Source organism: Pteronotus mesoamericanus, unplaced genomic scaffold (assembly GCF_021234165.1).
Source record: "Pteronotus mesoamericanus isolate MK-2021 breed Mesoamerican mustached bat unplaced genomic scaffold, CSHL_Meso_final contig_25, whole genome shotgun sequence".
Taxonomy (NCBI): Eukaryota; Metazoa; Chordata; class Mammalia; order Chiroptera; family Mormoopidae; genus Pteronotus; species Pteronotus mesoamericanus.
The window spans coordinates 35,033,092-35,047,707 of record NW_026555105.1 but is presented as its reverse complement, the minus strand read 5'-3'; the positions used below and the strand labels follow the sequence as shown (position 1 = coordinate 35,047,707).

General features: G+C 41.9%; 1 protein-coding gene across 2 annotated transcripts in view; it reads left to right on the top strand.

Annotated features, from left to right (window-relative positions):
* Positions 1-14,351, top strand: part of KIF16B (kinesin family member 16B) — a 301,193-nt gene extending 286,842 nt beyond the window's left edge. For both annotated transcript variants that reach the window (XM_054574081.1, XM_054574080.1), the window contains one exon: positions 13,140-14,351. In XM_054574081.1, coding sequence (XP_054430056.1) covers positions 13,140-13,298 — 159 coding nt within the window. In that variant the 3' untranslated portion in view covers positions 13,299-14,351. The remainder of the gene's footprint in view (positions 1-13,139) is intronic.
* Positions 14,352-14,616: the final 265 nt, after the last annotated feature.

Genomic DNA, 14,616 nt, shown 5'->3' with positions numbered 1-14,616 from the left:
CCCCCCAAAAATATTCAAAATTCTTCTTGTGAATTTGTAATTTGTATATTTTAAGAACCACAGCCTCTGTCCTATCCCCACCAAGTTCTCTGCTCACTATTTATATCAACATTTGGGAATCATTGTTTCTCATATAAATATGAATTAGGCTTTCATGAAAATGCTTCAATTCCCTTTACCCCAATATTTATTTAGATTTGTTTCCGAAATAAATTGTGCTTTTCTTAGAGTAAAAGGTGCTCCTGGTGGCCTTTGCCAGTGAACCTTCATACTACTCTTTGTGGACTTTGTAAGCACATGTTCATTTTAGAATTCAGCTAGTTATTTTTTTCCCCACAACAATCCTTTTTTATTCTATATGTATCACATATTTCATAATGGCAAAGAATCTTAGCATAGGCAATGAATCTTAGCATATCTCGCAGCCCTTTGAGGCATATATTAGTGGGGAATGGATAAAAATATCAGCTTGTTCCAATTCTTTACAACTTCTTATCTTTCTTATTTGCCCATGTAAAGCTCCCATCCATTTTTAGATAGATTTTTTTTTATTCTCAGAATTCACTACCATGTCATTACATTTACATATATGATATTCATTCCAGGCAACCAAAAATTAAGACTTTCTATAATGTGTTTTCTAATTGAAATCACCTGTTTTATATTAGATCTAGGTAAAATTTGGAAACTGATCATTATATAAGGAAAGCCTTTGTTAATTGAAGTTGAAAGTGGTGGTAAATGAAGCCATCGCCTTTTCTCAGTGGATTTTTTTTATCCAACTGGACACAGAGCCCGGTGGGTCATAGGGCTTTTATTTCAGGCTCTGCGGATAAGTGCTATGAGCAGCAGCAGGACTCTGTCTGCTCTTACTACCTCTGTAGCCTGGGTGCTTCTTGGTGTATGTCACTGCTGATTCACCTTTTCTTTTCCATTTATAGTGCTTACTTTCCACTTCACAAAATTGCATTTATTTGCAGTTTCTTTGAAAGACTCTGGGCATATTCAAGTAATAGCTCAACCAATATAAACTGACATTTCTTACTTTGAAACGCAGTTTCCTTGTGGCAAAAACTGCAGATGTCAAATTAGCCCAAATTAGCCCATTATTCCTTGATTTAATGCCTCAGATCATTTTCCAAGATCCCCTAGCTAGTGGGATTTCCCTTTGATCTTACAGATCTCTTTCTGTCCACATTTTGCCAATATTTCTTTTTAGCTTTTTCTGCTCTACTTTTACAGGCTTTCATTTGAAAACATGCATGGTGTTAAAAGTTTTGACAAATAAAAGGTTGATGCTTACACAGTTTGAGGTTCAGTTGGTGTTTAACACAGCCAGATGCGAGTATCCTAGGAAGCACATGTTTGATCAGCTGCCCAATCAGCTTCGTCCTTCACTTCTTTTCTGCAGCAACTTCTCAGATTGTTAGAGAGGGCCACGGTAGTTTTCAGAGTTTCTGAGATTTGGCTTTGAAGCTTAAATTAAGATTTGCTAGACTTCCTTCCTTCTAGTAATTTAGTAAACTTGCCTTATTCAGGAGAAACGAGATACTATAAACCTGTGAAATTTTGCTAGAAGGTAAGATCCTAAGGAAGGAAAACCCATGTTTCTCATCATTTATCACAATTTATTAACGTTACCTAATAGCCATTCATTGTATCAGGCAGCTGATCAATAGTGTCTTTTATGAGCATACTTCAGAGCAGGAAGTACATGCTTTCAGTAAATATATTTTTTAACTTAGATGCTTAATTCTGTAGATAATATCTGTTTGGTGAATGAATTTTTTATTTTCTGGTATGAAATCTACACTTACCCCATCCTTTTTTTAGTATTAGGAGTATTATATTAGAGAAGTTCTGGTTTGGCTCTTCTCCCTGCCTCTACCTTCCCTGACGTAGTCAATCTCGGCCATTGTGCCCAGTGAAGGGGCTCATTGATGCAGATGATCCAAATCCTCAGCTAATCCTCTCTGTGGGGCAGGGTCACAGGCCCACCACTTGGGGCCACAGTTCTTATCAACCTGGGGCATGACCATGGCTCCCTGTGATACGGGGCAGTGTGTGGACAGTCGGAATCATTCCCCAGTCAGGAGGATAATCTGCAAGGCAAATAGTCCCACAAGGATCATCTGGAGCCCGTGATCCAAACAACAAAAGGGGACCCTGGGTTTTTTCTGCTCGAGTCTTACCCTCTTGCCCTTGAATTCAGAGACAGAGTCTTGTTCTGATGGCCCAGTGCAAGGCCAGCCAAAGAAAGCTTGCCATTGATATACAAATGACCGACCATAGGTCTGACAGCAGAGTGCAGGATTATTCTGCTCAACCACAGGCATGGCTGTTGGAGCAAGCGAGAGTCACTCAGGGTTGTTGCAGCATTGCACCAAATTCAGTTCCTGGTTCTACTAACAGGGAAATGGCGATGCCAGTAATTAATGTGTGACTGCTGCTTTATTCTCAGGTTTTTCAGGACCTGGTTCTTTGAATTTGAGTTTAAGTACATTACAACCAAGAGGTACCACACAGCAAGATCCTTATTTGAAAGTCTGTCAGTCAAATCAGTTACTGGGAACAGTCATTCTATCTCAAAATGCCAGGAACCTTGTTGAAGGTTTATACAGTATAGGAAGGAATCATGAGCTTGGAAACAAAGAAAAGAATTTTTTTTCTCCATATGGAGAATCTCAGTACCCAAAACGTATCTTAAAATGAGCTTTGGGAGGATATGACTTTAGCTAGTGTAGATTAGATTTTTAATTTATTTTTAATATGATTCACCATTTTGAAAAACAGTTTTCTTTGTGTGTGTGTTTTTTAAAGCAACTCTTCAGTGTCTGCCAATATCTAATAAAAGGTGACTTTGGGATTCTTGCTGTCTTCTGCCTTCCTTTGAATGGGAAAACATTCAAGTTAAATACTTCCACATTTTAAGATCATGTGTTTTTAAACAACTAAAAGAGGGAAAAATGAATGGATCTGCAGATTAACTCCCTGAGGAGAAAGCTATGTAGAACACATGCTGTGAATTGGGATCTGCCCTAAGCACTTTAGAGAAGGAGCTCATTTATTCTTCTAATCCCAAAAGGACAATATAATCAGGTGAGGAAACTGCAGTGCAGAGTTCAGGGACTTACCATCCACCCCTGTGCTGTAATGTCCCTTGCACCCAGCATGATGGCTGCAGTGACTGAGTGCTCTGAGAGCTGGCTCATAGTGCAGTGAGACTGCACTGAGCTGGTGGTTCAGACGATGGGGGCATGCCTCCAGGACCCTCTTCCAACCTCCCCCTGAGGGCTGAGGAAGTTGAGTGGCTACGCATCTGTGTTTAGCCTTTTACCCATCTCTTACCAGGTCCAGTAAACAAATGTCCTGGGAACTGGGCTTCTCCCAACTATCCTCTCATATTTTGCTTTAATCAAGTGAAGTTTAGAGCAGAGCCTGTCAGACTGTCTGGAGGCTATTTGTCTACTCCATTTTAGCTGATGTATGTTGTCCCTTCTGGCTCACGGGTGCAGCATCAATTCAGTCTCTCTCTTCTCCATGAGCTGAAAAGATGGAACTGCTCTTGACTTGTGGTGTGTATAAAGCTCAATCAGCCTCACAGTCTAAGCAGACTGGGGCTTTCTCATGCGGCCTGTTTGTGGGCTTCTGCCCTAAGCTTACTTGACAGCCAGACTGAGTCATTATGGTCATTGAAGCAACTTAATAACCTGAGCTGGAACATCAACCTATGAAAATTGAATATCACATGGACTTTAAATGCACAGCTCTTATAAAATTTTTAAAGCTTCCTGAATTTTATTAGAATGTTTGAACCAGCCTGAGTATATTAAATTTATGAGTCCAATTGATGCTATACCACAATAATTCAATACAATATGCTTATGTCATTAAACTCATATAAAGAAGATTCTCTGAATAGCCGTAACGAGTAGTTCTGATTCTGTAATCACAGACTAACATTTCACCCTGATGAATTTTAACTGGGAACTTTCAGAATTCTCTATTACATCAAAACATAGATGCTGTATTTTGATGACTAGTTATTTCAAGTATTTACTTTAAAACCTAGGATATAGCTAGAAAAGAAGTATCTGATAAAACAGAATTATTCATTAGAAATACTGAAAAGTTTGGAAGAAGTTGGCATGAAGTAGACTAGAACTTTAATTTATGGTTGATCATAAATTATAAATAGAAACCAAAGAAAGCTTTTTTTGGTTTTGCTTTGACTAATTTTATTTATTCCCCCATCTCTTACCTTATTCCCAAACACATGTATTTTGGTTATTTATTGCTGCATAGTAAACTATCCCCAAACTTAGTGCCTTAAAGCAACTACCATTTTATTGCTTATGAATTCTGTGGTTCTGAAATTTTGGCAAGGCTCAGCTGGCTGGTTCATCTTTTCCAGGTGGGGTCAGGTCAGGCCACATGTATGGCTGCATTCTGATTCTGCCTTCACTGAGGACTGAAGTCTGAAGGCTCAGCCAGGGCACTGGAACCTGCAAGGCGACTTCTTCACTGTCAGCATTTTCTCCAGTGCATTCTCTTGCTTAAAACCAGTAACACTCTCCGCCCAGAAGGCCTGGTAATACTCTTCTGGTCCAACAGAAGAGAGATCACCAGGTCACAGGGTAGAAGCCCAGGGGGGAAAACTGTTAAAGAGCTGACCCAAAGACCAGTGTTTTCCAGGAGTGCATACCCCACTCAGTGGGCCACACATGATATACAGGCCAGCCATGCTGGACCCCTGGTGGTGCCCCAAGCTCTGCTTCCCCACAATGAAACTTGCATATGGTCTCCCAGCTGGCTTGAACAGGCCTCCTCCAGTATCCTCCTGCTTGATTTTTACTCACCCCTCAGGACTTGGCATAAAAGTCACCAATTTCCAGGACTAAGCTAGATGCCTTTTTTCTATGTGTTCCAAAAGCATCTCATTCCTGTTTTCTTATAGCCATATTCTAATTGTTGCTCTACCTCTCCATCTTCCCCAAAAGGCAAGTGAGTTACTCAGGACAGGAACCGGTCTTGAGAGCATGTAGAAAGCTTTCAATAAATATCTGTTGGGTAAATAAATGAAGTCTGGAGAGAGAGGGGTCAACAAAGAACAAACCTTTATCCAGTCCATAAAACATAAGTATGATTTAGATGCTGGGAGCAAAGCACCCATCAGAACAATTCTGAACACGGAGGAGATGGGCGCAGCCAGCCCACCTTGTCAGGGTGTGCACTGTCTCTTTTATTCAACAGTGGCAGCCTCTGCCTGCCTGGCACACTGTTTCCTGTAGTACAAGTGTGCAGTAACTGTGTGCAAGATGGACGCGTTGCTTGAATCAAACCATTCTAATTTTGTCAGAGTGTGGGGGACATTGGCGGCATGCTGGGAAAGCTGTCCAGCATATCTGATTAGTGGAGACAGATTTTAGGATTTCTGAATAGCCAGAGAGAGGTGTTCGGACTAGAATTTATGAGAGTCTAGAATGAGGAAAACTTGACCAGGTAAATAATACTGATTCCACTGGGTCAATTTGTGATACGTGGTCAGTGATGACCAGGCCTCTCTCAGGTCTAGAAATATCCTGGTGTGTCCCCATCTGGGCCTGATCTCTTTCCAGAGATCAGCCAACGATGAGTTTTTTGAGTGCTTCAAGGTAACTGAAATCTCTAAGTCTTATTAGACTGGTAGTTGTCTTTACGCTGCCATTGTGACTAATGACTTCTGGAAACAAGGAATGCCATTGAACTGTCTTTCCTGTTAATATGTCACAGTGAAAAGGTGGATAAAGCCCTATTTGATTTTTAAAGATCATTACAATTTTAATAATTTAAATAACTTTAAATTAAATTAAGGATTTATGTTAAAATTTTGAAAAATAATGAGGGTTCCACAACAATGAAATGGCTGGGAAAATCATTAGAGTGATACAACGGGTGTGATATATTGCACATGAAATCAGCAGTAGGCTGCAGTAATAGTCATGTGCCCTATTAAAACAGAAATTTTTTAATAACATAAAATGACCATGATTTTTTATCCCCTGCTAATTAAAATAGAAGGAAGGGGAGGTAAGTCCTTTCAAATGTTTCTGAGGCCTCTTGTCATAACAGATTCTACACACATGCACATAGTTGCACACATGTATACACAGGATGATGACTGAAATTCAAGGTAAGTTCTCAGAGCCTACCTATGCATGCATAGACAGCTCCAAAGACAGGGGCTGCATTTACATTTACATATTACATTTCATGCTTAAAGGGTGACACTGAGAATTATAATAAGCTCTCCTGACTTTCTCTCAAATAAGGAACCAGTCATTTTGTCAGCCTCTTGTAGACTGTTGCCTTTGGCCAAGTCCTGCCTCTTGAGATCTCAATTTCTCCACCTGCAAACAAAGGATACCCATACCTGTCCTCCTCCTCCTCAGTGTGTCTTAGGGGTCATATAAGCTCATGAGTGCCTGCAGACCCAAATGCAGGTTTGAGGCCCGCGACGCTGTCCTTATGTCCTACTCTTCCCCACCCAGAGCTCTACACATACTGGCCTTGCTCCCTTGTTCACATTGTTTGCTGGTCTTAGACACTACTCCTCCTCCCTCCTTTCCAGATCCCATACCTGAAAAGAAATGACCTCAAGATGGGAGTCGACATGCCATTTAACACCCTGCCATTCTCACAGTGTTTTGCCTGAATGGATTACAGAGTGTGTGGTCAGTTCCTATGACCAGACTAGAATTTCATCTGGAAGCTCCATAGGTGAAAAGAACAACCCAGCAGCGGCTGTCTAAAGGCCAGCTTTTACCCAGGTTGTTCCGGTAACTTAAGTACTTTTCCTTTCAGCCAGAGCTGAAACAGAAATTTTGTTGTAGGTCACACATGAATCATGTTAATATAATGACCTTTATCAAGGATGTCTAAAATGAAATAGCATGTACCAGCGCATTATATTCAATTTTTTCCCCCTAATGCAGTGTATTGATTGAGGTACCAGGCTAAAACTCTAACATAATTGACTAAATTCTGGCTCAATTACCCTGGCTTGCTGTGGGGAGTGTGTTTCCCCACAGAACTCATTACCACAGTCAGTTGACCATATTAGCCTGTGTTTTGGTTCAAAAGATTAATAATGTTTAGTTGTTGTGTTTTGAAGTTGTGTTGGAATTTTAAAGATTGGCCTGTGTGTATGGCGGGGTTGGGGCAGGATCCATCCAGCTTTATAGTTGGCTGAGATGTACCACTAGGATGCACTGATCCATGGGAAAGTTACTCACAAAAGCCTCCTGGGATTGACCTCTTCCTAAGAGAAGAGTGCCCTGGGAAGATGCCTGAATCTTATAACAGACTAGTCTCCTCACCAGGAGCTTGGGTATGGTGTAGATGGAAGGTTTCCTCTGATTGCTGACTGGTCCCCTGCAGGGTAGCAAAAGGGCTTATCAACTGGTAGGCTTGGGAATGGGCAGACCAAAGGCCCTCCTGAAGCTACCCTACTGTGGGAGGTACCTGAATTTCTTACACTTTAAAATGCTCTATGGCAGCAATTTCTCATTGCGGAAGAGGCTTGCCCCAGAAGGCCTTTCGTTCCAGCAGGAAGCCATTACCTCTTTGGCTGTGAGGTGCCGATCCCAAAACATGAATGGGCAAACTTCACCAGTCCTGTGCCCTTGTCAGCCAGATAACCAATCCCAAAGAAAGGAAAGGCATTTCTTTTTTTTTCAGGAGGGAGTCTAAGTGCTATTTGGGAAGAGAAATGGAGGCAGGGCAGTCAAAAAATGGCCACGGCCTACCAAGGCATTGTGAGCAGGGAATCAGAGCATGAGCAGAGCTACCTAGGGCTCCGTGTGGAAGAGGGTAACCTCACAGGAAATGCCTGTGTTTGTATGGACAGTAACTATAGAACCCAATGCCCCTGGTCTCCTCTCCATGGGAACACCATCAGGCCCAGGAAAGGCAGCCTATCTGGCCCAAGCAGCCGAGATGCCCAGTGTACACAGCCTTGTCCATTGAGAGAGAGCAGTGCTCAGGAGAGGGGTGCCCAGCTAGAGAAGAGGGCCTGGCGGCCCCTGGTGGGGGCAGCCTGCTGATTGAGACTCAGCTTCTGGGGTTAGAAGGTCTGGATGCCAGTCCTGGAACTCCCACTTCTGTGCTCTGTGACCTTTGGGACATTACTTAAGCCACCTAGACCTCAGTTTCTTCCTCTAAAAGATGAAGATAAGCCTCATCCCTACCTCATAAAGTTGTGGTAATTAAATGAGATGTGCAGTTAAAAGTTCTCAGTATGCCCAGAACATTGCAACCCTTTGATAAATGGCATTTTTGTAAGAGCAGTGAGGTGATAGCTAGTCAGCCTGGTACGTGCAGACGGGAGACCGCCCTAAGGGAGTCCTCAGAGGCGTCTTGGCAGGGAAGAGTTAAAGGGAAAAAAAGCGCCACTTTGGAAATAAGGGATCAGGAGCCTGGTATGGGATGTCTCTGACAATCTGTATGTCCCTCATCCCTTTGTTGGTGTCTCTTGGCCTCTCCTTTAACAACTCATGGTCCCTACAAAATTTTGTCTATGTTAAGGGAATTTTTAAAGGCACATGCCAATTTAACACTTTGGAAAAGACCCATGGGGCCCATCTCTCCCAGTTACTTCTATCCTCTGCTTACTGCACCTGTATAGATTGACTTCAAAAAAATAAAATAAAATAAAATAAAATATGCCCACAGCCTGTAGAAGAAAGGCATTTTTTGACAGCAAGGTACACAACATCAGTCCTGAAATATGCCTTAAAGATTAGGCATCTAAATTTGATTTTCTGAAAGTATTGATAAGAAAACACCTAATACTTTAGTGTTGGCCCAAGCAGCAAAAAGTAAATAACCTAGATAAATGTCTAATATATTTTGTATTCTTAAATCTTTTTTGCTAACTTGATAAACAAAAAACTCATGGGCATTCATCTCCAATGTTGTTGTGCTATTTCCTTCTCTCAGCTATGGCTTCTGTTCTCCCCTCTACCCTCTCTTGCCCTCCCCCGGCCTGACCTCCCAGCTGCCTGTGGCCCGCTCTTCTCTAGGCCCCTTCCCTGTCCCTCCATCCCCCACAGTCTCACAGACCCTCTCCCAGACCCTCTCCTTGCTCTGCCACTCCGTTTCCTGATTTGCAATTTTTGTTGAACGAGGATTTGTTTTAGTCTGATTTTCATGTTCCAAGCATCTGAGACAGGGCTGATATGTTGCACAACCTTAGGGGGTGCGACTGCTGTTCTCAGTGGCCCAGACCCAGAGTGCTTCCCTAAGCAAAGACTCAGGCGGGGACGCCTGCCACCAGGGGGGGCAAGGGTTGCAGGCCTTCTGTGGTCCCTAATGGCTACAGATATTTAAATATGCCTGCTGCTGTTCTTTTAATGGAGAAAACGCCATATGTAAGAAAGAAATTGGATATTAGATTTCACAAACCTTTTTCTCACTTTGCCCTTATAACCCTGATAAGTCACTTAAACTTCTAATGTTCTTCAATTTTTGTAATACTCTTCTATAGAGTGCACTGCCCTGGGGATGCAGCGTCACATCTGGACTTAATTTTCACATCCTAGGAAGGGCTAGGATGTCTTTGGTTCAACAATAAAGGAAGGGCTTTGACAAGAAGAACTTTCATTTTCTCCCTTCAGCTATAGATGCTGTGGAAAACATTTGTGAGTGCAGGCAACAAAAATCACTAATGTGTGATTAGTGATATATGTGTATATTTAAATATGTATTTTATATATAATTACAATGTATATTGAATATATATAATAGAGTAGTAGTACATTGGCTGATCTTGGACTGAACCTGAAATACTAAGGGTTTTCTTTTTTGGAGGAAGAGTAATAAACTTGACTCACCAGACACCATAGTATGGAAGTACATTTTGTTATTGAGGAAGAGCATAGGCCAAAAAAACCAAGTCAGCCATGGCTGCATGCCCCTCTGCTGAAGTCAGTCAGTGATGGATATTCACACATGGAAAATTACTCAGCTGTGATAATGAGCAAAGTACAGCTACAACAGTGTGCGTGAATCTCTCAAACCCTGTAGTAAGCAGTGGAAGCTAGATGCATCTGGTGTGAGTCCATCAATATGAAGTTCAAAAACTGGCAAAGCTAATGGATGGTTTGAGACGTCGGGATAGCAGCTACCCTTGAGGTGTAGGGATTGTGAGGGAGTGTGAGGAGGGCCACAGTTCCAGGGATGATGGGGGATTATAAAGAAGAATGAGATGCTGCCTATGTCCTCAAGAACCTTCAGGAATTTTAGTTCTGTCTTTCGTCCCCAGCCTTGGGCCTTGTTCTTTGGTTTTGTCATTCATCAGAAGCAATTTGCCCAACCCATTTCAAGTATGAGGTTCTGGACACAACCAACCAAGATCACACCTCACCGCATATATTTCAGAGTACACTGAGGACTCAGCAAAGAAAACTTCCTACTCAGAGCATTTCTTTGGGCGAGGAGGCATTCTGGATAAAGAGAGCCAAAGCTGCTGAATTCAGCAAAGCATAGAAAAAGCTATTCTGTAATGTTTACAATTAACTGAAGCAGATCCTTCTATCTGGAATTTTCATGGAGGCATGCTAATGAGTTCATTTAAAGAAAAAAGCATTACCTGCAGCTAGTTTACTGTTCTCTTTTTATGGTGGTGCGCTGGCAGGGAAGGTGTCTCCAGTACTTTCTCTTTTTCCTTTATTTATATTTTTAACTTTCACTTCTCTTTTCATTATACCCTTCAGGTTTTAATGGCCCTTTAAGGGACCCCTGCTTTGTGAACTAATTATGACAAATGTTGACATAACATCTGTTCCCAGATTTAAATACCTTCTATTCTGTCAAAATTCATCTTGAAGGCAGGTTTACCGTGAGCATTAGTCTGCAGTTAATGTAGCCCATGGGAGGCCTGAAGTGGGTACTGGGAACCGGCCGAGGAGGAGCTACCGAGATGATGCCTGCGTGGCAGCCCAGCCCTGCTCACACTTTCATCTGTGACAGAGCTGCAGCTCCACACACCGTGGACCAGCTCCCCGTCTCCCTCCTTCTAAATCATTTCACTCTTGCCCTTCCAAAAAACAGTTAGTTGTGCACATGGATTTCATTGCAAGCTTTGGCTAGTCAGGTGTTGTCTATGTTGTTTACTACAAACCATGTTGGGTGGAATTCGGGTCCTTCTAAAGTGGATATTTTCAACCACCCTTCCCCCAGAAAAACTGAGGTCAGGTTCCCTTTTGCCTCTTGGATGCAAATAAGTACTGGAGTATGATCTTCATTTTTTAGCAGTTAGTTTTGGTACCTTCTTACCTCAACCTGATGGCTATTTCAGAAACCTCTCATGAGAGATTCCATGAGACCTGTAATTTAGTAACACTGAACAGGGAAAACAGAATCTAGTTAAAAACACATGCCCTGTCTTGATCACTAGCCTTGCTCACCGCATCTTGTTTTGGTGATGGTTTCACAGGTGTACACCTGTGCCAGGGCACATCTAATTGCACGTTTGAAGGATGTACAATTCTTGTGCATCAGTTATACTTCCTGCAGTATATCTAAGTATCAGATGTTAGAAGATTTTTAGAAACTGTAAGTTACTATACAAATGATAATTATTCCTAATCCTTGTTATTGTTTTTAAGAAGGTAGGTAACAGATTTTCCTTGAGCAAAGTGTCTTTCAGAAGTAAATTTTAGATTGGCAATTCATAGACGTAGCTGAATTCAACTTCCTCTGGTCAAGGTTCCTCAGCTGGAGCACTATTGATATTTGGAGCCAAATGGTTCTGTCCTGTACCTTGTAGGATGTTAGCTGCACCCCTGGCCTCCACCAGCTGGATACACCCTCCCCCCCCCACCCCTCGCTACCCCCAGCGACAATCAGAAATGTCTGCTGCTTATCTCATGGGGCAAATCATTGCTATAGGCCTAGGCCATGTGGCTTAGACGAATTAATTTTGTTGCTCAAAGTCTGTACTTATTGTGTTTTATTTCTGAGCTTGTGGCAGCGCTATTTATATTTTTTAAAGAAGCCGAGGCAGTAATAAAGTTTTAGTCCTAACCACACCCTTTCCCCCATTCCCTCCCCCCACCACCATCCGTCTTGTTTTCTGTTACGGATAAGATTTGCCTGACCTGAAATACAGTATCTTTGTGTGTCCTCTTTTCCTTTAGTACATCCTGCCAGCACCCGCATCCGATCTCATCCCCAGCACTTTGGATCCTAGTCTCAGACATGCTTTGCTCTTCAGTACCAGGACAGGCAGATAATGCTCTGACAGACACATGCGGGGGTGGAGGGAGGGTTCAGAGCAGTTAACTTAGTCAGAAATTCTTTTCATTAATGATCATAGGATTTGCAAAATGATCTATAAATATTAGTACTTGGAATTGACCCTCTTGTCCCAGTATTTCTTTTCCTTTATTTATAAGAAAGATCCAAAGCAGATAGTGATTGTCCCATTTAAAAATACCAGTTGGCAGCATGTTTATCATTGTAGAGATGGCTAGTCTTCCCCCTGCCTTTTACTCATTTTTCTACTTAATGAGTAAGTTGGGAGAAATGGCTTTTATTAAATATAACATATTAAGTAGTGACAGTGTTGCCAAAAAAGCCGAACCCTGTGCCGAGCACTTCTGGGCACTGTCCATAGATAAGCCTGAGGCCGTGTTGCTCTTAGTCAGCTCTGAGCAGAGACATGTCACCTGCACCTGCAGAATGGATATCACGACCGTGTGTCCTCGGTGCGTCTGATGGTAGCAAAGGCAGTCGAGGATATTCCATGAATGCCATTTCCTTTTTCTTTAAACATTATATGTATTTATTTTTAGAGAGAGAAAGGGAGGGGGAAAGAGAGGTAGATAAACATCAATGTGTGGTTACATCTCACACGCGCCCTGCTGGGGACCTGGCCCACAACCCAAGCATGTGCTCTATACTGGGAATCTAACCGGAGACCCTTTGCTTCACAGGCTGGTGCTCAATCCACTGAGCCACACCAGCAACGGCAACGAATGCCATTTCTAATGATGGTGACACCTGGATGAGAAGTTGTTTCTGGACATTTCTACTTCCCTCCTCAACTATTTTCAACAATGTCCTGATCATGTTTTTAACTCTTGTCTCTTCCTCAGAAATACCTCAGGGACTTTTTCAATGTGATGCTGCAGTCTGCGACATCTCCCCTACACATCAACAAAGTGGGGCTGACTCTTTCGAAACACACCATTTGTGAGTTCTCGCCATTCTTCAAGAAAGGAGTCTTTGACTACAGCAGCTATGGGACCGGGTAGTGCTGGGCAACAGGAACCACCAACACAGTGCCTTCTCGTGGAAGCGGGCCCTCTGGTGGAGGGCAGCCACCCAGGAGGGGCCGGGCCTGCCTCCTGCTGCTGCAGGCAGGCGTGCTGTGCCTGCCCACCCCCGCCAGTCCATATCCAGTGCCTGGTGGCTAGTGGGGCTGGGATGCTTTGCTTGCTGACAGTGACTATGACTGGTAACTGTTACTGTCCCATTGCAGTTGAATTGTGGCCTTTACCCCGTAGTGCTTCCTTCTCATTGTGCAGCGGAGTCCATCCCCTGTGGCAAGATGGATGTGGCTTGATTATCTCGGGTTCTCTGAGACAAGCCAATATGGCACCTCCCAAAGTGGGTGGCTCGCCAGACCTTCTTTAAATGACTTTCATCTGGTTTCCTCTTTCAACAAAATACACTTATTTTTTATACTCCTTCCATGTTGCTGACTGTATCCCAAGAAAAGCATTTAAAGTTATTTCATTGTATTTTTTTCTCTTTCCCCTTGTTTGAGTCAGAATTTTTGTATATACCTAAACACTGATGTTTACACAGAATTTCATATTCTGCAAAAGGGATTTTCAGTCTATCCACGACTGGAGTTTTCCATGCTTGACAAATTGGATGTAGGTGACACCAGTTAAGACTTCTATAAATCCATACAAATAGGGTATTTGTTTAATCCTGAATATTCAAGGAAATTTTCCCAAACGTAAATGTCTACTGTGCATTCTTGAGCTTTCTCCGCTAAGCACAAAACTGACACACAGCTGAAGGCATATTTTTAAACATAATTTCACATTATTGTCATAGGATCTACTGGATCTTTAGTTGGAAAATAGAATTTACAGTAGCTTATTAATGAACCCTTAAATTACTCAGGACTTAATGTAGCATTGCACATCTATGTACAGTAAAACTGCTTTGCTTTACTAAAGAGAAAAATGTGACTAGAAAAAATATATGTGGTATATATTGAAATGTATATAATTCTACCTTATAGGTTTATATATGTATACACTTCTGTACAATAGTTTTATCAAAGTATATGATCACACCAAATTTATTAAAGATATTTGCTTTTCAAAATTTAAATTGAGCTGCTGTCAATATTAAATGAAATTATGGAATCTACCATGTAGCTCAGTTTAAGTGTGCAACATGATCATTTCTATAGGTATGTTCAAAAACTTATCTAATGTGCTTGACAAAACACAAAATATAAAATTTAGCATTTGTGTTGCAGAAGATGCAGTTTAATGATAGAGGTCACAAATGAATGGGTAACAAATGTTTACATTCAGTCTTCTAGAATAT